This window comes from Sarcophilus harrisii, chromosome 2 (assembly GCF_902635505.1).
Source record: "Sarcophilus harrisii chromosome 2, mSarHar1.11, whole genome shotgun sequence".
NCBI classification, from domain to species: Eukaryota; Metazoa; Chordata; class Mammalia; order Dasyuromorphia; family Dasyuridae; genus Sarcophilus; species Sarcophilus harrisii.
Window position 1 is genome coordinate 420,461,625 of NC_045427.1, and position 24,720 is coordinate 420,486,344.

The 24,720-nt window shown below is 46.7% G+C and overlaps 1 protein-coding gene across 1 annotated transcript; it reads right to left on the reverse strand.

Moving 5' to 3' along the window:
- Positions 1-438: 438 nt before the first annotated feature.
- SNTA1 (syntrophin alpha 1) lies at positions 439-17,101 on the reverse strand. The gene is made up of 8 exons (XM_031953846.1): positions 16,493-17,101; positions 13,966-14,151; positions 8,264-8,447; positions 6,105-6,315; positions 5,796-5,926; positions 4,796-4,992; positions 4,420-4,607; positions 439-893 (listed from the first exon to the last, which is right to left on the reverse strand). Exons 1-8 carry the CDS (start codon positions 16,827-16,829, stop codon positions 801-803), a joined length of 1,527 nt encoding a protein of 508 aa, XP_031809706.1. The 5' UTR covers positions 16,830-17,101; the 3' UTR covers positions 439-800.
- Positions 17,102-24,720: the final 7,619 nt, after the last annotated feature.

Below are 24,720 nucleotides of genomic sequence, written 5' to 3' on the forward strand. Positions count from 1 at the left end.
GGGGGGAAGAGAGGAAGAAAGAGAGAAAAAAGAGAGGGAGAGAGAAGAGAAAAAAGGGGGAGAGAGAGAGAGAGACAAAGAGAGGGGGGAAAGAGGAGAGAGAGAGAAGGGGGGAGACAGAAAGAAAAGCGAGAGAACAGAAGAGAAGAGAAGAGAAGAGAAGAGAAGAGAAGAGAAGAGAAGAGAAGAGAAGAGAAAACACAAAAGGGGAGAAAAGATTCCACAGTGGAATTTGGGCTGAGGAAACAGGAAGTATCTTTCTCCTTCTTGCACCAGGAAGGACCACATCTAGAGGAAGTCCAAGGGCCTCATTGGGCATAGGGGGCTTCTCTCCCACCATAAAAAGAGCCATGGCTCCAGGAAACAGGTCGGGTCAGACCGAGGCAAGACTCACAGCTTGTGTCCATGTGGCCTGGCTAGGCCAAAGGCCGGCCTGTCCCCAGGGGCTCTGTCCTACGTGAAGCTGGGAGCAGACCTTCTTGTTCTCCCATCCTCTTGGCTTCTTCTGGCCACTAAAGTATCAAATAAGGAATGGCTTATTTGTACACAAAATATCACTCTGCAAGGCACTGGTATGGGAACAGCCTCAGGGTCAGCTGCTCCTTCACAGGGTCACTGTGTCTCAGGAGGTCACCCCCTGAAAGTCCTCATCAGACAGTGGTTTCTGGCAACCCTGGGCCGGGCCCACTGGTTTCCTGGCTCTGTTCTTTGCCGCTCTGCTCTCCTCTTCCAGCTGCTGTCCATCAGGGAGCTCTGGGGACCTCTCTTCCTGGGCCCCCCAAGCTCCTCCTCCGGGGCCCTTAGGCCATCAGTCCCAGCCGGGTGACTTTGGCAGAAAGGAAGGAGTGGATGATGAAAACAATGGTTTTGGGGCAGGAGTGAAGGTCCAGCTGCTATAAGAACCAAAGAAATCCAAGTCAGGTGAAACTGCCAGCACCTCTCCAAGACCCCCTGCTCAGGCTTACACAGGCCTGCATCACACACACCCCCCCACACACACACACTTATCTTTACCCCAGCAGTAGAGTACAAAGATATGGCAACAGGCCTGAGTAGTAGGATAGGCCATTCTACAAGAGCAGAGATTTCCTACAGAGAAATCAGCTCCAAAGAAGCACAGGCCTTTAGCACTCAAGGGCAATTACTTTCATCTCCCACCCTAAAAGGGGATCATCTAGCCTCTCCTCAAATACTTTCCCTGATGAGGAGCTCACTACTCCCCCCAGTCAGTCCTGTTGTTAGAAACTGAATGGTGGGAAATCTTTTCTCAAAATTGTGTCTCCCTTCTTTTCTTGGCAGAAATGGGAGATTCAAATGGTGTAGAAGAGGTAGAAAGATGGGTGTGGAACACTCCATATGCCATCCGTCACAAGTGATGTGTTGGTTGGCTTTGCTAAATTGCTTTTTTTCTTTCTTTTTTATTCTTTGTTACAAGGGATGGCTGGTAAGGAAGAGGGAAAGGATATACTCAGAAATGAATGTCATACAAAAATAAAAGCTCTTTTTTTAAAAGTTGCAACATGGAAATATATTTTGCATGACTTCACATGTATAATGGGTACCATATTGCTTGTCTTCTCATTGGGTGAGAGAGGGGCTAAAGGAAAAGAATTCAAAACTCAATTTTTTTTAATATTTAAAAAATTTATAAGCTTGCATTTTTTTTTAAAGAAAACTAATTCCTCTCCATATTGAAGTGAAATTTGCTTTCTTGTACTCATTGCTCCTAGGTTTCCCCTTTAGAAGCAGAGTAAAAGAAACTCTTCTTCAGCATCCAAAATCAGCCCTTCTGATGTTTCTGAAGAGAACTATGATATTCCTTCTAAGTCTTTTTTTTTAGGAGAAACATTCTCATTTCAGTGATTGTCATGACGCAGTCTTGAATTCATTCCCTCCCTCTCTCAGTTACTCTCTTCTTGGAATGTGCTCCACTTTATCAAAGTCATTCTTAAAGTGTGGGGCCCAGAACTGGACAGAAAACTTTGGGTCAGGGCAGAAGAGAAAACAAAACTAAGCCAGTCAGCAAGCAGCAGAGAGTGGGAGGAGAGGAACAGGGGAAGGAGAAAAAAAAAGGGAGCAGCTCTAAAAGTCAAGCCTACTCCTCATTTCCCAACTCAAAATTTTTGCCTCCTACCTCATCATCCACAATACGAGTTCCACTGATTTTGTCTCTTCATTTTCTTTCTTTCTTTTAAAATTTTCAACATTCATTCTTATTAAATTTTGAGTTACAAATTTTTTTCTCCCTCCCTTCCTCCCTTCCATCCTTCCTCTTTAAGACAAAAAGCAATCTGATATCAGTTATACATGTACAATCATATTAAGCATTTCCACATTAGTCATGATATTCATGCACACCTCTTTCTCCCACATGCCTTTCTCTATTCACAGTATTCACATCTAATCCCTAGCTTCTTAAACCATAGTTTGCAACCCCATATGGACTCTCATAATTGAATTTGGGGTCACAAAATTATGATTTATTGTCAGTAAATGTTGATTTGTATGCCTATTTTATATACTCACATACCTGGAGCATGTAAAAATTTCTTAGGAAAAAAGGTGTCATGAGTGGGAAAAGTTTAAGAAATCTTAATCTAATCCATCCTTCATACAACTTGCAAAATAATCTATCTAAAGCACAGTTTCTTAGAAACCTTCAGTGACTCCCTGATAAAGTCTTCCATAATCTAAGTATAAACTACCATTTCAGATTTACTTTACATTTTTCTCTTTCACATGATTTACTGCCCAAATTAGATCTAGCTGTTTCTAAATATGGTCTTACCTTCTCCAATCTCTGTGCAAGGGCTCAGGGGATCCCCCATATCAGGAATGGTCTTATCTCCTCCCTCAGTCTAGGTTGTTGAAATTCTCTTCCTTCAAGGCTCAGTTTAGGTATCCCTTCCTCTATAAAATCTTATCTGATCTCCCTTTCCCCTCCCCACTCTAAAGTCTGTCTCATAGTCTTCTGTCCATCCTCAAATTTCCTTTTGAGTCACTTCTATGTATTATGTAACATCCTCAGCCTGGGTATCTAGTATGGATCATATTAGATAAAGTATAGGACTTCAGATTAGAAAGAGCTGAATTCAGATCCTGCCTCTGACTCTTACTAAGTGGACAAGCCATTTAAACTCTCTATTAACATAACCCTAAACCTATGCAAGCTTTTGCCATGTCACACTACTACCCCATCCCAAGCTTGCACAAGTCTCTGAAAATCAAGGGGATTCCCTTCATTTTGTCCTTTAGTTATAAGAGGAGATCCTAAGGAAAAACTGAAAGTTTTCCCCAATAAACCAGATACAGTTTACTGAATCTGAGACCAAGAGAACCAATCAGACCTTAGAGATTTAGGACTTTGCCGTCAATTTGCTAGTTAGACACTAAATAGGATTGTTGCTTTACGGCTGGAAGTTAATTTGGAGGCCAAAGAGTGGAACTTCCTCATATTATAGATGAGAAAACTGAAGTATCGAGAACTCCCACCACCTCCAGGAAGTCTTCCCTGACCAACCCATCCTATTATGATATCATGGAGGTCCTATGAACTTGATTTTGTGAGTCCTCCTTTGCATCCTTACATAGTCTTAACACTTTTTATCTTTCTCTACATTCCCTGTCTTTCCTCCTAACCCAAGAGCTTAGGGAGGGACCACAGGATAATAGATTTAAAATTGGATTGTACCGCAAAAGCCATTAAATTCAAACCTCTCCCACCCACCACCCCAATTTTAGCAGATGAGGTATCTAAAGCACAGAAAGTACAAATGTACATTTCTTTCCCTCCCCAAAGGTGATATAAGTACTCTAACCACTGTCACTTCATATGTACATATTCCCTTCAGATGCACATATTTTCTTTAAGTGACCTGCTCAAGGTCACACAGCTAGTAAGGCCTCTGAAGTCAGGAAGATTCTTCTTCCAGAGTTCAAATGTGGCCTCAGACACTTCCTAGCTCTGTAACCCTAGACCAGTCACTTAACTCTGCTTGCCACAGTTTCCTCATCTATAAAATGAGCTGGAGAAGGAAATAGCAAACTACTCTAGTATCACTGCCAAGAAAATTGTCCAAAAATGGGGTCAAAGAGTCAGAGATCACTGAAATGACTGAACAACAACCTGAACTCAGGTCCTCCTGAGCCTTAAGGCTGTCAAAACTCGAGTCTCTCCTATCAGACCTAGTCTAGCCAGTCCCAAAAGGATGCAGGAGCTGAAGAAAGGAAGCAAGGAGGGAACAAAGGGCAAAGGAAGCTCAGGCAAGGGGATGCTCAGTAGCCTCGGGGATGCCTGGCAACCTCAGGGATGTACCCTCCTCCGTTTAGTCTCCTCCATTCCCCCATCCCTCAGCCCCCCTGGCCCAGCATCTCTTTAGCCCCTCTCCCTGAAAGCTCCAGGGCATGGAGGTCACTCACAATCTCGCCTTCAGCCCCCCCAAAGTCCAGGAAGAGTAGGCTGGAGCCATCATCGGAGGACATTTGCAGCTTCTCAAAGGGCTCCTGCAGCAGCAGGGCTTTGGCCAGACCAGGCTCCACTGCCCAGAGGGTGAAGCCCTTGTCGATGTGCACAGACAGGCTACAGGCGCGTCCATTCCACGTGCAGGCTGAGGGTGAGGAGAGGGGAGAGGATGAGCCGCGGGCAGACTCCAGAGCCCAGCCGAAGCCCGGCCTGGCCCCAGCAGCCTGGACAAAGGCCAGGGCATGTTCCTTGGATTCCCCGACCCGGAGGCTGCCCACTCTGTGACTCACCAGGACACGCACCCTCTCCCTGGGCACCCTTTCAGGTTCTGACCTGTGGACACCTCCTGCACTACCTCCGCAGAATTGTGACAGCCATCCACCAGCAGGCGGGTCCAGGTGGCTAACTCCCGGGGGGACTCCACACTGAACAGGTGTGTCTCTACACCCTGATGGGTCCCCGAGCGCAGCGCGAAGGAAAGCTCCGAGTCATAGAGAACAGAGCCTTTGGAGGGGCCAGAATGCACCAGCCTGGGAAGGGGAAGACAGGACACCCTGAGAATATGTACCCCCTCCCCTACCTTTCTGTCTGCCCCATTGAGAGTGGATAAACAGGCCTGCTGCACTAATCCACCTACCCAGGGATCAGAGATCCAGAGCTAGAAAGCCCCTCAAAGGCTGTCTGGCCCAAACACTTTATTTTACAGATGAGGAAACTTAGGCCCTACTAATAGAAGAATCAGAGGCAGAACCTTCCTGGCTGTGAGCAGCTCTGCAGGGCCCTGAATTGGCTCACCCAGCCCTGCTCCATTCAGTCTATTAGCCTCATCTGGTCCTGCTCTGGTGCCCACTTGCCAGGGGCTGGCTATCTCTGTGGCCATCCATGTTTTCTCCCCCTTCCAGAGTCCTGGACAACCTCACACAGAAACATCAGCATCTCAAACAGTCTTTGTGACCATGGGCAGCTCTCCCCCTCCATGCTGCCCCTAGGCCGGGTGTATCTCTGGCTCTCTGCAAGGGCTGTCATCCACCCAGGAGTGTTTTCATTATTTTCTCCAAAGCTCTGCTTAAATAACCCCCTCTCCGTGAAGTCTTTCCTGGTCCCTTCTCTGAAAGGACCTCTCTCCCTATGCTCAAAGTTAACCTGTTCTTTCATATGTGCCTGTTTTGCATACACATCAATACTCATCCTGTCCACCCTCAGGGAAACCTAAGTTCCTGGGAGGCAGAAACTGGCCTATCTTTGCCTTGTGTGCAAAGTGCCTGATGAAGTGAATGACTGGCAAAGCTTAGGTGGGCACACAGGACTGGAAGAGGGCCCTGGCGTGGGGTACCTTGTGGCGATGAGCGGAGAGCTGCGGCCGGGCGCGTTGAGGGCTTCTCGGCTCTGGGGGAGAGTGCTATAGAACAAAAGGTCCTTCTCCGTCAGCACGGCCAGAACAGGCTCTGTTCCCCCACCTGGGAGCTACAGAAGGGAAGAGTTTAGGGTGACTTGGGGCCGAGGGTCCAGCAGAAAAAGACAAGGGAGGGCGAAGAAGGGGAGTGACAAAGAGGAGAGAACAACGGGCGGGGCGCAGGGGCAGGGAACGCCCCGCTTGAGCCAGGAGTGGGGAGCCCCCCAGCCCCCGCCGCCCGCAGGCCACCTGCTCGGTTAGCCAGCCTATCCGCTTGATTTCCTTGCTCCCAGCAACACCTCCAGCTCCTGTGAGAAGGGCCCGCAGTTCGTCGGTGGCCCAGGGCACAAGGGCGTGGATATTGGCCTGGATGGCAGCCAGCCAGGCTTGGGCACCGGCCTCATCCTTGGCCCTCAGGAAGAGCACGTCCCGGCCGTCCGCAGAGCGCAGCTCCAAATACCTGCGGACAGAGGCGGATTCAGGGGCGGCCGCACTGCCCAGCCCCTGCGGCCTCCGCGAAGGGGGCGTCGCCGTGTCAGCGACCCCGCCGGGACTCGCACCCCACACCTGCGTACCCAGGGCGCCCGACACACGGTGACGTGCAGGACACGCTGCAGACAGACAACACACAGACACACGGCCGCCGCCTCGGGCGGGCCGCCAACCACGCGAGCACAGAGAGCGCTGACCGGGGAGCTACCGATCTACGGGCCGCCCGTGCGCCGGCCTCTGCTGAGCGCTCACAAATAGTCTCCCGTCTCCCCTTCACTGCACGAGAGGCGGGGTCCCTGCTTCACAGCTGAGAAACAGGGTGATGACTGCCCAAGGTCACACAGCCAGTGTCTGAGGCTGCGTTTGAATTCGGGTCTTCTTGGCTCCAGACCCAGAGCTCTACTCAGGGCATCACCGAGCTCCCCCCATAAACCGCCTGTATCTCTAGAGAAGAACTATATATGGGATATATATTATACACATACACACATACACACACACATATATATATATGTAACTCTATAGAAGATGCCTCCTCCTTCCTTCTCACAACCCAACAGGCCGCCCTTGGACTGAGCCCTCTTCCACAGCCCTGGTTCCCATTTGTTTTGCAGTCGATGGAACTGGGCCGGGTCTGAGGGCCGCGCTGGGGATAGGGCGGAATAGAGAGTGAGCCAAGCCTGTGCTGGGGAACCCAGGATTCAGTCAGGGAAGATCACATACACAATGTCTGCCCGGTCCTTGAAGAACCTCAGACCCAGTGATACAGATTCAGGAAAGGTAGTGCGTTAAGATAGACTAAAACCCAGCTGGGCAGAAGCAATGGGAGACATGGGCCCTGCCTGTGGATTAGCTGACAGTCAGAGGGCTCTGAGTTCTCTCTGGGACACTGAATGACCCTGGCCAAGGTCAAAGTCCTCCCTCAAATCCTCAGGACCCTCGCCTTTATGAGGATGGTCCACAGCCTGCCACTCCCTAAGGCAAGAGAGAAGAATCAGACCCCAGGTAGTAAGGCACCCAGATCTTCACACAGTCATTGCCTCATCCCAGAGCTCCTATGCTGTACACTCCCAAACAAGGAGCTCCACTTCTCGTGGACTTTTCTCTGACCATCCTTGAGGCTGGAATGCATTCCCTCCTCATCACCGTCTCCTGGTTTTCCCCAAGTCCCTGCTAATACCCCACCTTTTGCAGAATCCCTTTCCCAATCTCTCTAGTACCTTCCCCCATTGATTATTCCCAATTAATGTTGTATGTACCTTGTTTATATGCCCCCCCCCCCATTCGATTGTGAACTTCTGGGAGACAGAGACAAACTTTTTCCTTTTCTTTGTATGTTCTTCTCAGCATGGAGCCAGACACGCAATGCTATTGACCTACTGACTTACTGACACCTTCCCAGGGTTAACCCAGCAGCTCAGGAGCCAGGCTGAGAGCCACAGATCACCAGGGACGGAAGGCCCTTAGAGATGATCTAAGAAATTAGGAAACAGAAACCCAGCGGGGACAGGACTTCTAGCTCATACCACTGGTTAGCTGACAGCCTAGACTAGAACCTGGGTCCAAGTGCTTTCGGCTGCACCAGGCTGATATTTCTCAGAACTGACTGGTCAGGGGACTATCAAATCTCCGGGTCTCCTCATCTTGAGCCCGCCTAGCCATCTGCTAGGTCTGCTCCAGTGATGGCTTTTTCTTCAGTCCCCACAGCAGCCCACACTCACAGTCACCTGATGTTGGTGTTCTGGACTCCAGCCCACCTGTCTTTACCTGCGCTCAGCAGCCACTCCCCACCAGAGCCTAACTGCAGACATTTGCCTTTACTGACGCCCCTCCTTACCTGCCCTCAGCATCCACTCCCCCTGGAGCCCACCCTCTCCTGGGCTTGGGGCTCCAGCCCACCCTGAGCCAGTCCTCACCTGCGCTCAGCGTCTGCAGGGATACACCTTCTCGAGACATAGGCCATCTTCAAAGAGACGTTTTTCCCCTCTTTGAGGTCCCGGGGGCAGAGGGTCGGGGAGGAGGCAGCCGGTGACTCCCAGCTTACAGTAGCCCCAGATGAAGAGTTCTTGAAATATGGCGAGATCTCCTTCATGTACTTGACTGTCCAGGGGAGACGGTGACAAGGAGTCACACTCAGCTGATGCCCCGGCAAGGAGCTATCCCACCTCTGGGTGCTCAGTTCCAGGGCACCAAAGCTTACTAAGCAGAATCACTCTTCACTTGACCCAGCCCGGGCTCAGCCACCCCCAAGGGCAAAAGACTGTGCAGGGAATCAATGGTCCATAAGGGGCAGGGGACAGAGCTCTGGGCTGGAAGCCAGGAGACCTGGATTCTGGTTCCAGCTTGGATGCTTATTAGCTGTGTGACCTCAGAGAAGTCACTTCCATGTTCTGGACCTACTTTCTCGCTATAAAATGAGGGATTTGGGATCAAAGTTTACACACTTGCAGACACAGACATGGACAAACAGAGATACATGCACAGCTGCATCCTCACACACATATGCAGACAGAGTCACTCAGAGAGACATAGACTCTCTCCCTCCCTCCCTCTTTCCTTCCCTTTGCCAGCTAAGATCAGGGCTCATTTTTTAAGATAGGAGAAAGAAATATCTTGGCTTTAAGGAGAAAATGTTAAATCTTTAACAATTCCACACAGGGCGGTTAACAGCAGGAAGAACCTAAGGCTGTGAGTTAGCAAGCAACTTCTAATTCCAGTTACGCTCCAATTCTGTTGCACTTATAACCTTGAGTAAATCACACTAGTAGTCTCTGGGCTTCCATTTCTCCACCTGTAAAATGAGGTAAATGGACATTCTACAATCGTACAAATCTCCAGATGAGAAATGAGACCATTCCATAGTGCTGCCTTGAGGGGAGGCTCTTCACAGCCCCCAGTCCCCCCTCAGTGACTTCCTGGCCTTGACCCTGGGCTGCACATGCCTTATAACGAGCCGGATTTCTGGTCACCCCTAGCAGGAAGTATCTGGCAGTGTCAATGAACAGGAGGGGAGGGTTACAAAGAGACCACCAGCCCCACTTGCCTATTACCTGGGTATTATCAACAATGGGAAAGCAAAGGCTGGGGAAAGCCTGTGTAGACATGTATGGTGCTTGCAAGAAACAGGTCTATATCTTTTCTACATCTTACCAAAGAACCTAGCCCACATTATGTCCATAGGAGATACTCCAAAGTTATTCTGTTGACTGAGTAAACTTAAAGAGATGAAGAAAAATAGAATCAACCCATCCTGAGCCAGGCCATGTGTCCCATACACCCTTGATAGCATGGGGCAAGCAGAACATGCTATAAATGGCTTTCAACCAGTCCCAGAGCTGGGGTCTTGGGTTACACACACGCAGACCCCATGGACACATGCTCTAGGGCCTGAATGCCTAGCTATAAAAAGTCTTGGCTCTGAGCCTCCCTCCCCTCTCTCATTTCTGCCTGAGTCATCATTCTTGGCAGTGAGAGAGCCCCAGGGGCAGCTGATTGGCCCACCCTCAGGAGGGACTGGGATTGAGATCTCCGCTGTCATAGCTGAGACGGTGAGGCTCCTAGGAATGTCCCCACCCAAAGACTTAAGACCCAAATGGCAAGGGCTAGTGGACATAGCTGCTGGAGAACCCTATCACTATTTGACTTTAGCAAGCATTATCATCCCTGGTCACCTCCAAGACAAATACTTCCCCGAGGACTCAGTCTCGGAAATGGATGGATGGGACTTCTCCTTTGGTCCACATGCAGTACAGCCAGTGGACAGGGCATTGAAGCAATCCCATTCCTAAATCACTCCCATGAGATCATCACCAATGAAAAGAAGCTAATCTCAGATTCAAAGTACAGAATTTCTGCCTTAGATTTCCTTCTCAAGAGAGACTTAGAGCCCTGACCAACTTTAAAATGTTAACCTTTGCCCTAGGAATAAGAACACTTACCCACCAAAAGAGCTCCCTTGTGCTCCAGGAGTGGGCCCATCACTACAGACGGGCCCACAGGTACTTCTTACCTTCTTACCTTCCTGTCAGCTTCCTTTGATCTCCAGGGGCATAGTACATGTTTCCAGGTCAAGAAGCTGCCCCTCTGATCCAAGGGACTAGAGCACCAAATCCAAATTCAAAGCACCTCAAAACCTGTCCACTTGAGAACTGTTTCCTCCAGTAAGACCTCCCCAACTCTTCTGATCCAAACTAATCTCTCTAATTTTCTCATCTTTTCTAACAGAGCCTCTAGTACACAAGATGTACACCCCTAGTTTACCTTATGGTCATACATGTGAGACAGTCAAGCTGGGGACCACCTTCTCCACTTTGCTCTTCTCTCAGGCAGGACCATAATTGACAGGCTGTGGGGTGCAAGGATTGAACTCCTGGAGGTATGGCTTTCACCCAGCTCTTCCCATGACTTCATTTGCTAATCTCTTTCAACGTGGATTGAGTCTGAGGTCAGTTATGGTATAAATGCTTTCTGGAAACTCAGACCATGACTAGAAGTGTGGGGCTTTTTGCATGGTGGCTGCAGGGATTAAGAGAGAAAGGTACTGTGTTTCTTGCCTCCCCATATCTCTGACTCCACAGAATGCACTTAGGCCACACTCTATATACTAAGTAATCAGGCAATGAAACTTCATGGCGAGTGTCCCCTCCCCAAAATTACTGAATTGGGATGCTGACAGATAGAACCCAAATTTTCTACATTAAAAGAAAAATGAAGAGTAAAGAATTCAGGACTAGCCAGGGCAGGGCCGGAATCAGGAGGTATCGGTGTCTCAATGCAGGAGGTAAAACAGTTTACAACAGAGGCAAAGGACCTCCTGCTGCCCAGGAAAGTTTAAGGGCTGCCAAATTGGGTAGGCAAAAAGATATGCCCTTTTCTATTTGCCCTATGGCAAACCATGGTAAACCATGCTTCCTCTGGAGGGATTTTGCAGCTCATGGCTCATACCTGCAAAACCCAGGCCCATCTCACCTAACAGGGACAGAATAGGGAATCTGGGAGAAAGAATCTTTATCTTTTTTTTAGGTATGAGTCTTTAGGTATGTTTAGCTTGAGTCTAAGCATAGTTAATATTCAGGTACTTTTGGACAGGACTTGACTTAAGGACTATGAAGCATCTTAGGGCTTGGGGTTCAGGGCTTCATCTGTTGAAAGACTGGCTAAGGGAGAAGAGAATTACACTGGTTTCAATATCTCCTGGCACTTCAGTCCTCCAAATAATGTGAACTCCTAGAGGTCCAGCGTCCAGAGCCCGGCTACTCTGTCCACAATGCAGAGGCTGGAGCTCAAGGCACATCCTTCCTAGATCTGAGCTTTGCCCCTCTTTGCTCAAACGTTCTGTGTGTGTACATACTGTTCAGTGTTCCCTAGCTGCCCCCCTAAGGTTAGTGAGACCACAGTGGGGGCGGGTCTCAGGGCACAGAACATTTACAGCTAAGGAATGTTGGCAGCAGCCCAACACGTCAGCTTTATAACCACCAGCCGCAGCCTCATTGGCCCAGGCATTTCCTGGCTTTGCCATATTTTGGGGACTGCCCTCTGTCTTCCCTGGCTAGGAATGGAAGGGTATCTTTCTCGAACGTGCTACCCCCAGAGGATTCTCTGGACAAAGAAAGCTCTTTATTCCCTCTTTGGACCCAGGACTGGGTGGTTCCCATTCTACCAGGCAGTCATTCCCAGCTCCTTCTAGAGGGCAAGTCTAGCAACAGAGCCAACCAGACTAGTTTAAGCAGAGAGAGAACATTAACTTTGAAGCTCCTGTGGGGCAGCACAGCATGGCAAGCATATATACACACACACACACACCCTTTTGCTGCCCAGGAGATGTCACATTCATAACACAGACCCATCATTTTTGTTGGTCTAAGGAAGTTAGATTCAGAGATTCCTGCACACACTGCAGTCTGGGCATTCCACACCCTCCTAGGCCCGAGGAGAGTGCCAAGCTGCCCACTCCTCCCATCTGCCCTTGTCTTTTGAGAAAAGGCATTGGAAAATTCTAAGAATCAAAGCCGAGGGCCACAAGACAGACTGACTCACCGGGCAATCTGCCACGATGGGAGAGCTCCACGAGTGCCCATGGAGACAGGACTGAACACCAAGAAGTATGAAATGAGAGGGGAGGAGTGGGATGGGGATCCTGTGTCCCTAGATCAGAGATATACTTTCCTCCTCTCCCAATTTTAGGGCAAGGGCCACCACATCATGGAATGAGGATTGACTGGTTCAAAGAAAGTCCTGGATCAGCAGGTGGCTAGGCAGTACCTCTTCCTCCCCATACTTCCCATGGACACAAGATATACCTAGAGTTCTCAACAGCTCTTTCCCCACAACAGACTGGGTCAAGCTTGCTTCCAATTTTGCAGGAAGGACGAGAACCCAAGAAGACATGAGCAAAAAGGGATCCACAGGAACGACAGGATTCACTAAGACTGCTCAGGTTAGGAAAAGCTTCCAGATTTGAAACAGAAGGGCTAAGCCAAAGCTTCAGGCCCTGCCCTAACCATTTTCTCTCAAGATTCTTTCTCTATCTTGGGATCTCTGTCATCACCACCCTTAACTGATCCCTGAGAGCTCCTGATCCTCTTTCTACATATTCTATATGCAGTACAACTTTCTTTAGGGCTGCAGTTTCTCTAAGGCAGGGGTAGAGAACCTTCTTTCTGCCAAGGGCCATTTGGATATTTATAATATCATTAGAGGGAATCATTCAAAACTATCAACTTATAGAACTCAAGCAATGAGAGGCTGCTTTACCTAGCTTTCAACTCCTCAGCAGCAGCAGTTGATGATGCAAATGATTTTGTGGGGTTCATACAGGCCCAAGGGCAGGAGGTTCCCCACTCCTGTTGTAAGAGAAGCTAAGAGATCAAGAATAGGCTTTAGATCAAGGCTTAGGCCTCTTGATGGAAGACTAGCTTCCTAAAGTCAGAGGGAGCAAAGGTAGGAGGGTATTGGGCCCCACCGGGGCTATAGTGTTGTCTATCAGACCTAGATACTGTAGAGCAAAACTACCCTTAGCCCTACCTGTCCATGTCTAATGGGCAAGTGTTAGGAGACTTAGGAGCCACAAAACACCTCCCAGAGGTGGAAAGCCCCATGGGGCTTCTTCAGCTGACTGCTTCTCCCAAGGGCACTGCTTAAGCTTCACAGCCACACACTGATTCCTTAAATCAAAGAACCCCTGCTGAGCAGCTCCAATCCCCATTATAAAGACTTAGAATAATAGACTATCCCAGCTGGAGGGCCTTAGAGACCACTGAATTCAATTCCTTTATTTTACAGACAAGGAAACTGAGGTCCATAGAGAAGAAAGGATTTGCCCAGCATTGTCCAGCAAGTTGGTTACAGAGCTGAAACCAGAACCCAAGACCCCAAGTTCCCAGCCAAGTTGTCCTATCTCTTGGTTTCTAAAAACAAAAAACCAAGGGAAACATTTAAATATGAAAAATGCATGGTGGCTTTTTTTGTTAACAAAAAAACCAGTTCAACAAAAAATTTGAGATCCTAGGAAAGTTTCCCAGGTCCTGGGTGAGGAGAGAGTGAGAAATATCTGGGAGTGAGCTGCAGGGCTATCTCTTCCATAACCTCCCCTTAACAACCTTGTCTTCCCGCCACTTACCCTCCAGAACCACCTCCTTGCCAGTTTTCTTGAGCACCTGCACTGCCTCGTCATGAGTGGCTGTAGATAGGTCTCCACCATTCACGGACAGGATAGCATCCCCCACAAACAAAGCCTCTGTCTGGTCAGCTGCCAGTCCCTTAAAGATCTTGGAGATGAGAATGGGCATCTTGTTTTCTCTGCCACCTGAGAACGCACACAGAGACATGGACACATGTAGGTGCACATTAGCTATAAGGAAACAGACACTATGGTAAGGAGATGGGGTGTTAGATATTAAATAAGTACCTACAAGCACTATACTAGGAAAAACATAGGAGGAGATAGGAGAAGCCTAAAAATGGAATCAGAGACCATTAAAACTGGAAGACACCTCAGAGCTCATCAGTCCAAGGCTCTCCTTTTACAGAGGGGATACCCAAGGCTGGAGAGAGGGAGACCCCATAAGGTTACACAGCAAGGAAATGGTACAAGTAATATTAGAACCCAGGTCTCCTGACTTCTAAGTCCAATAGAGGAAGGGATTTATCACAACCCCAGAGAGGACATTAGACTCAAAGGACTTATTTAGGGGAAAGGGTGTGAGTGTTTGGGGTGGGGAGTATCCTTAGAAAGAAGATCTTATAGCCTGTGGACCCTGAGACTTAGTCAGTAGTCCGAAGTAGTCCCTCCCAACAGATACCAGACCTGAAGGGATAGCTCCAAGTTCATGAGCTGTTCTTCAAAGCAAAAAGCAGAGAAAGGAAATAAGTAGAGCTGGAAGCACAGTATTAGCTGAAGCTGTCATGATCTTTCAATAGCCAAATTTCCAAACCAAGTTCAAGAGAAATGACTTCCCTGAAGTTACCAGAAGAACTCATCCTCCAGTATCTATAGATATTGGGTCCTTCCCTCTTGGAAAGGGTAGGGCTCTGTTCTCAGTGTTCTAGCTGTCACCTCTGCCAACTCCATGGAGAAGAAAGAGGAAGGTCTCAAAGGGCCTTCTCAGAAAGCTCAAAGGACATCTTGATCCAGTGCTGGGTAAAGGTATAGGAGGATTATGGGGTACTAAAGAGAGCTGTGAACGGAGGATCAGGAGATTTTGCTCCTAATCTCTTTGCTATCATTTTCCTGTGTGACCAGAATAATTTATCTCCCCTTTGTTCACTCTACACTAAATGATAAAGGGGTTAGTGTAAGGTCCTTGTTGCATCTGATATGCTATAATGGGAAATTATATTTTAGGGACTAGAAGAGGATTCTATTTTGCCATCCACATTTCAGTTCTGAAGAGGAGATACTGCCCTCTCTTCAACAATGTTCTAAGTATCTCTAAAGGCTCTGACTGCTGATGCCTGGAAATATTCTCTGACTGCCCCACACCCCTCTCCTCAAAAAGCAACTGTGACCAGAAATGTCCAATTATGGCACTGGGACCCAGGACAAAGGAGCTTTCAAGCCTTCTGGAGATTGTTTCCCTATCCAGATCCATGAGCATCCACAAACCCCTGAAGGGAGAGAGAAATTAGGAGAAAGAAGTCAGAGAAAAGAGAAATAGAAGAAAAACAAGAAAGTGGGGGAAATAAGGGGAGATGAAAAAGCCAGGAACCTTGAAGTGGGAGGGAACATGGAATAAGATTCCCCCACCCTTATAATGGTTCTGAGCAGCTATAAAAAGCTGAGGAACAAGGCAGATGAAGCTGGGAGCCCTGGATTCCGATCCTACCTTTGATACTTCCTAGCAAGAATTTAACTTTCTGGGCTTTCTTTACATGTAAACGGATGGAGTTTACTCCACCTGTTTTACAGGTTAGTTTTAAGATTTCAGTGAGATACCCTATAGAAAGAATTTTTAAGCTTTAAAACCTAACAAAAGCAGAGCCTTTAGTGTGAGTCCGAAGGTGGGAGGGTCAAGGAGTGCTATGTACGTGGGGAATGGCTCAGGGAACTAGCACAGCAGAGGGCAGAGGGAGTCTCGCCTCACTTCCAGAGAGGGCCAACAGGCTGGGCTGGAGAGTTTAGACCACAGTGGACAGGTACTGCCCAAGATGGGGGGAGGTGGAGGGTTCCATGGCGCTCCCAGATATTCATACTAAGAAGCAATGAGGCTACCATCGGAGCCGGGCTCCCAGCCAGTTCCCAGACTGGGCAGCTCTCTTTAGGGAGGCCCTGCCCACCAGCTCAGCCTGCCAGGCCCTGCTGTCCCGTAAAGTTTGCCGAGCGAGAAACTGGGTAAGAACTTGTGTTTGTCTCCATGTGGCCTGATCAAGATCTTCCAGGGCCTGATCGGCTTCCACCGCGGTCACCCTCCCGCAAAGACTGCGCCGACTCAGGGGGACCCCGACAGTCAGACAATCAGTCAGTCAATCAGCCAGGGCAATAACGGGCAACGTGCCAGGGCGCAGGGCCCCCCTCACCACTCTCGTCTCCGAAGTTCTCCCATCCTCTGTTCTTTCACCTTCAGCCTGGCTCGGTTGCCCTCCCCACGTCCCGCTGCCGCCCCTGGGATTCCGCCGTGCCCTCCCGCCCGTATTCCCAGGGCCGCTACCTTTGATGCTGATGCCCAGCCCGCCCGCCTCCTGCTTCACCACGCGCACGGTCCGCTTCTGGTTGAGCAGCGCGTGGGGCAGCGGCGGTGTTGGGGGCGCTCCGGGGGCTGCGGGCGTCCCGGGATCCGCACCGTTGAGCTGGGGCAAGGACGCGGACGCAGGCTCCGAACCTGGCCCCGGCCCCGGCTCCGGCTCGCCGCTAGCCGGCGCGGCGCTCACAGTCACCACGTCCGCTGCCAAGCTGACCAGGACCCGCAGCCAGGGCCCGGGCCCCGCGCTACCCGGAGCGCGCAGCTCCAGCAGCCCGCTCTTCGGGGAGCGCGTACCCGCCGCCATCTTCAGAGCCAGGGAGCCCGAGAACCAGGGAGCCAGCAAGAAAGCTAGCAAGCGAGCGGCCAGCGAGCGCTCCGGCCCCCTCCCCGCCCCTCCCCGCCCCTTTCTGACCCTCCCTCTCCGCCCCGCCGGCGGCCCGGGGGCACAGTGGGGGAGCCAAGACCGCGGGCACCGGGCACCGGGCCCGACTGCAACCCCTCCCCCAGCCCCCCCCCCCCGACCCAGAGAGACAGATATTCCGGTCACCCCTTCCTCTCCCTTCCACCGGATCCCAGTCCCAGAACCCAGGACTTGACGGGGCGGGTTCTCCTGGTGTTCATCAGCACGGCTCCGGGTTGGTGCTGAAGGAAGCGCTTGGATGCCCCGATGAAAGGAAGAGAAGGGAGCTGACCTTCACCCTCCAATAAATGTGAGCAAAAGGAAGACCATCCTCTCTGAAACGCCCTTTTCCCAGTCTGCCTCCTAATTTTACAAATTAACAGATTGAGGACCATAGAGGCAGACGATCTTGGCCAAGGTCACGGAGTTAATAGTAGAACAGGATGATGAATGGAAGGCCGGGTTTGACTATGGCCATAGCTATCCCGTGCTCAAGTTTTGCTGGCCCCCTATGGCCTCTAGGATAAAATAGAAATTCCTCAGTTTGGCGTCTAAAGCCCTTCACAACCTGATGCCAACCTATCTTTTTAGATTGATTATTCCTCACTCCTTCCCACTCTCTTTCCCGGAAAATACAGCTTCTTCAGCCAAACTGACCTACGTGCTACCACCTAACTATATCAACATTCCATCTGGCACCTTTGTGCCTTTTCCCAAGCTTTTTACCTCATGCTCAGAATTCCCTGTTCTCTATTTCTTGATTCCAAATTCAGAGCTCTGTCCAACTTGACTTCCATCAGTTGTAGACTGGTCCCTCTGGAAAAACGTGGGTAACCTAGATGTTTGTGATTGTGAGAGGACTCAGCCTATCCTTGATTAGATTCATCAAGTAAAGGTTACCCCCAAAAGCTAGCTGGTCTGAGAACCCTGATAACTGAGTTCTCTTTTAGAAATCTGCCCCTCACTCCCTTAGACTTCTCAATATTCAATATTGTCAATTCAAATTCAAAATTGTCAATTTTCAAATAGAAAAAGGAGCTGCTAATCCATAAATAAGGAACTTCCCATATATATATATGTAATGTATGACACATAAATATAATTATATCTATGTTTTATTGTATTTTAATGTTTCTTTAAATTTTTCCCAATTACATTTTAATCTGGTGTTTGCCTCCAACATAGGGTTTACCTCTGCCTTGGACCATGGGGCTTCAAAGAATGATAGATTTCTAGATTTTGAATTGAAAGGTACCTTAGAGAGGTCATTCAATTCAGGGCTTCTTAAACATTTTCATCAGAGAAATTTTTACATAAAGCTGGGTCTATAGGTATATAAAATAGGTATACAAATCAAATCTTTTACTGATAATAAATCATTATTTTGTGACCTCCCACATTCAGTTACAAGACCCCACATGGGGTTGCAACCCACAGTTTAAGAAACTTTGATCTACATGTGTGATAGATGGCTCTTTTCAACAATAAGCAGATTCAAGGTAATTCCAAGACTTGTGATAGAAAATATCCACATCCAGAAGTAAACTATGGATACTGAATGTGGATTAAAGCATATAGTATTTTCACCTTGTTGTTGTTGTTGTTGTTTATTTGCTTGTTTTTTTCTTTTTTTTTTATCTTTTTTGCACAGCATAATAAATATGGAAATGTTTAGAAAAATTGCACATATCTATCATATATAGCATTGCTTGCTATCTTGGGGAGAAAGGAGGTAGAAGAAGGAGAAAAATTTGAAACACAAGGTTTTGCAAAGGTGAAATGTTGAAAACTATCAAACTATCTGCATGTACTTGGAAAAATAAAATACTATTAAAATAAAAAAGAATAAAATCATAAAAAAGTTTTGGTCTATGCTTTTAACATGATTGTACATATATAATCTATATCAGAATTCTTAGTGTCTTAGGGAAGAGACAAAAATTTGGAACTCAAAAAAATGAGTGTTGACAACTCTCCTTACATGTAATTGAAAAAAAAATCATTAAATGGAAAGAAAAAAGTGTTGATCTAATCCAACTCCTTCATTTCACCAATAAATATACATATACAACACATAAGTTAAGTGCCTTGCCCAAGATCATGTAGGTAGCTTATGGAATGAATATGTCACACTGTGATAGAATCACAGTTTTTGCTCTCAAGACTGGGTGGGGGTAATCTGATTAATTCCCTGGTCACAGTTTTATGTGGCATCAATAGCTTTGACAATCCTTATTGGGGGAAAGGGTGTCTAGTCCTCTGTCTTAACTGAGGGTCCCTTTGGCACCTCCTGTAGTTAAGACTTCCCACCTAGCCCTTTGGTTTTTAGCCTTCTTCCCTGCATTCAGGGGCAATAGTTTGCCCAGCCAAAAGCTAAATCAACTCCTGCTGAAAACATTTCAACACAGCACTGGCATTCTTTTTACCCAGAGCTTCTGTCCATGTTCAAATATCTTCTCTTAGTATCCTAGGCTGGGGCAGATAACCCCAGCAAATTTAGAATCATAGATGTCCAATTGCCTTTCAGACATCTCAAACTGGATGTCTGGTAGACAGCTCTATACTCAATAGATCCAGAAAAAAACTCATTATTTTTCCCTCTAAACTGTATCCCCTAATTTCAGAGAGACTTGGAAAGACTTACATGAACTGATGCTAAGTAAAGTGAATAGAACCAGGAGAACATTGTCCACAGCAACAGCAAGAATATGAGTCAATCATATGTGATCAATTGTGACAGACATGATTCTTTTCAACAATGAGATGATTCAGGCCAGTTCCAATGGTCTTATAATGAAAAGAACCATCTGTACCCAGAGAGAGAAATGTTGGGACTGAATGTGGATCACAACATAGTATTTTCATTTTTATTGTTGGGGTTTGCTTGCATTTTGTTTTGTTTTATCTTTCTATTTTTTTCCTTTTTTTTGAGCTGATTTTTCTTGTCAGCATAATAATTGTTGAAATACGTAAAGAAGAATTGCACATGTTTAACACATATTAATTACTTGCCATCTAAGGGGGGAGAGAGGGAAAAATTTAGAGGGTAAATGTTGAAAATTATCTATGCATATGTTTTAAAAATAAAAAGCTTTAATAAAAAATAAGTAAATAAACTGTATCCTTCTGCTATGTTCCCTATTATTGCCAAACTATCCTTCTAGTTCCTCAGACTCACAACCTACAAGTCATTCTGGATTCCTCACTACTTCTCCCACTATTTCCCCTTTCCCATATCCAAGCTGTTGCCAAGGCCTATCCATTTCACCTTTGTGACATCTCAAATAAGCCCCCTTCTCTTCATTACCACTACTCCAAAACAGACACTCATCATCTCATGTCTGGACTATTTCAATAGTGGGCTGGTCTCTTCCCATCACAATCTAGCTTTCATTCAGCTGTCAAAGTGATTTTCCTAAAGTGAAGGTCTCATCATGTTTCCCCCTTGCTCAGTAAGCTCCACTGACTCATCATCTCCAGGACCAAATGCAAATTACTATGTTTGGCATTCAAAGTCCTTCATAATCTAGCTCCCTCCTAATTTTCCAGTGTTCTTATACCTTAATTCTTGCAATGCACTCTTTGATCCAATGACACTGGCCTCCTGGCTACTTCACAAATAAGACACTACCAAAGGATATGAACGTTTTTCAGATGAAGAAATTGAAACCATTTCTAATCATATGAAAAGAAGTTCTAAATCACTATTGTTCAGAGAAATTCAAATTAAGATAACTCTGAGGTACTACTACACACCTCTCAGATTGGCTAAAATGATAGGAAAAGATAATGATGAATGTCAGAGGGAATATAGGAAAACTGGGACACTGATGCATTGTTGGTGGAGTTGTGAACTGATCCAATCATTCTGGAGAGCTATTTGGAACTATGCGCAAAGGGCTTTCAAACTGTATACCCTTTGATCCAGTAGTGTTTCTACTAAGCTTATATCCCAAAGAAATCTTAAAGGAGGGAAAGGGACCCACATGTGCAAAAATGTTTGTGGCAGCCCTGTTTGTAGTGGCCAGAAACTGGAAACTGAGTGGATGCCCATCAATTGGGGAATGGATGAGTAAATTGTAGTATATGAATATTATGGAATATTATTGTTGTATAAGAAACGATCAGCAGGATGATTTCAGAGAAGCCTGGAGAGACATAAACTGATGCTGAGTGAAATGAGCAGAACCAGGAGATCATTGTATACGGCAACAACAAGATTTTCTCTTCAACAATGAAATGATTCAGACCAGTTCCACTGATCTTGTGATAAAGAAAGCCATCTACACCCAGAGAAAGCACTGTGAAAACTGTGTGGACCACAACATAGCATTTTCATTCTTTTTGTTGTTATTTGCTTGCATTTTATTTTCTTTCTCATTTTTTCCTTTTTGATTTGATTTTTCTTGTGCAACAAGATAATTATATAAATATGTAGGCATATATTGGATTTAACATATATTCTTACCATGTTTAACATATATTGGATTACTTGCCGTCTGGGGAGGGGGTGGGGAAGGGAGAGGAATTGGAACACAAGGTTTTGCAAGGTTTAATGTTGAAAAATTATCCATGCATATGTTTTGAAAATAAAAAGCTTTAATAAAATTAAATTAAATAAAAAAAATAAGACACTCTATCTCTGGCTTGTTGCCCATGCCTGGAATGTTCTCCCTCCTGCCCTCTGACCACTGATCTCCCTGACTTCTATTTAGTAAAATACCATCTTTTACAGGAAGCCTTCTTCAACCTTTCTTAATTCTAGTGCTTTCCTTCTGATGCTTATGTTTTATTTATATATGTATATGTATATATTAACATAAGTATATAGCATATATATTTGTAAGTTAGCTCCTCATTAGATTGTGAACTTCCTGAGCAGAGTTTTATCTGTCTCTCTTTTTTTATCTATAACATAGTGTCTGGTATGCAGTAGACAATGTTTATTAAATGAATATAAAGATAGGAGGTTCTCAAGAGATATCATTTAGTTCATTCACCTTTTATATATGAAAAAGGCTCAAAGAAGTCATGAATTGTGACTTGTCCAAAGTATATCAGTCACCAAGCATTTTTGGAGTACTTACGAAGTGCCAAACACTGTAATAAGGGGATATACAAGGAAAGGCAAAACAAGCCCTTTCCCATAAGAAATATACAATGGATTTTAATGTACTTCCCTAGATCCATCCATGAATGGATGATGGATGGATCCATGCAGCCTCTCCTAGGGCCACCACCTCCACTTTCTCCCCACTTGATAGAATACAGATTCTCCGCCAAATCCCTCTGCTTCTGCTCTTATCTTGCAGGAGATTAGGGCCTTTTCCCAGGCTGCATCATGTCATCTTCCTAAGCATGTAGCTATTTATGTGCTATTAGAATATAAGATCCTTATGGCTAAGTTGCAAGCAGAGAGGTGCAGAACATGGACCACAACATGGCTTAATGAATGCTTTATCTATCTAGCAGAATATCACAGCAGACATATCGTGAAGAGCAGATTTAGGATTTGAACCTGGATGTTCCAAAGCCAAATTCACTCTTCTTTACTCTTTAGGCAGCATGGTACACTAAAAAAGCACATTGTTCCTATAAAACACCACATTTTGCAATACTACCCAGGTGACTCTGGAAAAGCAATTTAATTTCTCTAGACCTCAGTTGTCTTCTCTGCCTGTGAAGTGCAGCTCTGGGATCCCCAAAGTCCCATCCAGCTCTCCCAACTTTTTTAATCGGAGCCTCACGCCCAGCTGTAATCATACTGTTTTTCTGCTCAGAATCAGAGTGTGTACCCCACTGCTTACTGAATAAAGTTCAAGACCCTTAGCACTGCCCTCAATCACCCACCTCTATACTTGTCAGCTGCATTTCCCACTGACCTTCATTCATTCTACCCTCTAGCCAAACTATATGACTCACTATACTTTGCATGTGGCTCATTCTTTGCTGTCTCTTTGTTTTTGCTCATCCTTTTGAGTTCCTACCCTTCTCCCTGAAGTATCTCTTGATGCCCCTGTTTAAAGTCAGTTCTCCCTTGCCCGATTTTATAGCATTTTATAGTCCCATGCACTTGAGATTATAGGGCTTACTGCATTCTAATCTGTTTTATAATTGTCCCTGGCTATGTCTTAATTCTCCTGTGTGAGCTCCCGGCCCCTGCAAGGGCTTTTGGCGTTCACTTTAAAAAGCTGGCTCAGCTTCAGTAGGAATCCAGGGGCTACTGTGACAGGTGGCCACTGATCTCTGAGGAAGCCCAGCAGGGCCTGTCCAGGTCCAAATCGAGGCACATTTGAATAACTGTACTAATATGGAAGGAGGATGGAGAGAGCCAGAAGAGACCCTCCCTCCTCGTCCTGGGTTTTTATTTATTTATTGAAGTCTGGAGACAATGTCAATGCCTTTTTGGGATGATTCCAGAGGGGGACTTCCAGGCCCCATGGAAGGGGCCCAGCATGATTTAGCAGGCCTGCGGGGGTGCGGATGGGCAGGCTCCAAATTCAGAGGTTGATGTGGTGACCTGGTTCTGAGAAATAATACTTCCAGCACTTCACCTGGCCTGAACCAAACAGAAGGGGAGAAGGTGGGTTCATGGAGCCAGCTGTCATGCCACCTGTGCTGGATCCCTCATTTATATCTGTGAGACATCTTGGTTCATTGGGAAGAACTTTGGACTGAAATTGGAGGGACTATGGCTCAAGGCCTGTCTGGGGGTCTGGGTCTGGGGGCAGCTGAGCCTTCTCAGTGCCCGAATGAGAGCGATTGTTACAGGAGGGTTTGGGGGTGGGGATGAGTCAGGGGAATGAGAAAGGAGTGGGTCCAGGACCAGGACTCCACTGCCTTCCCCTATTGCTCTCCCGCCAAAGTCACTGCCTCCCCTGCAGCCAATCTAACCATTTTCCCAGGCCCCAGACTGGAGAGCTGAGTCCTTGAAAGTCTTCCCACGTTGCCACAAGGAAAGGACTTAATGAGAGTCTGGGCACTGAGTACAACTTTTGAGCCCCTTCTCTCCCTGAGGACCCATTGTTTTTCTATTAGCAAAGCAAAGCAAAGCAGAGAAAAAAAGTGAGAGGACTCCTGGAAAATAGACAGTCATAGGTTGAAAGGGGCCATGCCAGAGACACAGAGCAGAGCTGTCAGTGAGTGTGTGTGTGTGTGAAAGGATGCATGGGTTTATTCACTCTGCGTGTGAATGTGTGAACATGTGTGTGTGTGATTGCCTCTAAGTTCTAGGATGTGGCTGGCTGCTTGTGCCATTGTCTATACCTTATTCAAGGAGTCTTATGAGGGAGAAAAAGGTTCTGAGATGGGCAAGCCTAGATTTATTTTCTGTTAAATAGGACTGTCCAGACTGAGGCCCCGACTCCCAAAGAAATAAAGCAGCCCTCATGACGCCCAGGAGCCTGTCTTGCCTTGCCAGACCATCTGATTTACCAATGTCCAAGTTTTCTTCCCTTTCTAAGATGACAGTACTTTGAAAAGAACAGCTTTCTTCTAACCAAATGAACATGTCCTTCAAATCCAGCACCTATCCTTTTCCACATGAAAATTAAAAGGTCTCAAAACTCTTTAAATCAGGGATTCTTAAAATCTTAACTATTAATCAAGAATACATAGTTAAGTTTTTAAAGGGTCTATAAACTTGGATGGGGAAAAAAAATCACATCTTTATTTTCACTAGCCTCCAACAGAAACTCAATTATTTAAAAATCTTTTTTCTGAAAAGGGGCCTCTATATAAACTTCACCCACTTGCCAAAGGGATCTATGATCCCCTTGGCAACTATGATACAAAA

Coding starts and splice junctions, on each gene's coding strand:
- SNTA1 (XM_031953846.1), bottom strand. CDS start 16,829: ATGGCGGCGGGTACGCGCTCCCCGAAGAGCGGGCTGCTGGAGCTGCGC. Junction 4,608..4,795: donor AGTGCAGGAGGTGTCCACAG/GTCAGAACCTGA, acceptor CCTCACCCTCAG/CCTGCACGTGGAATGGACGC. Junction 894..4,419: donor GGGGGGCTGAAGGCGAGATT/GTGAGTGACCTC, acceptor TGGTTCTTATAG/CAGCTGGACCTTCACTCCTG.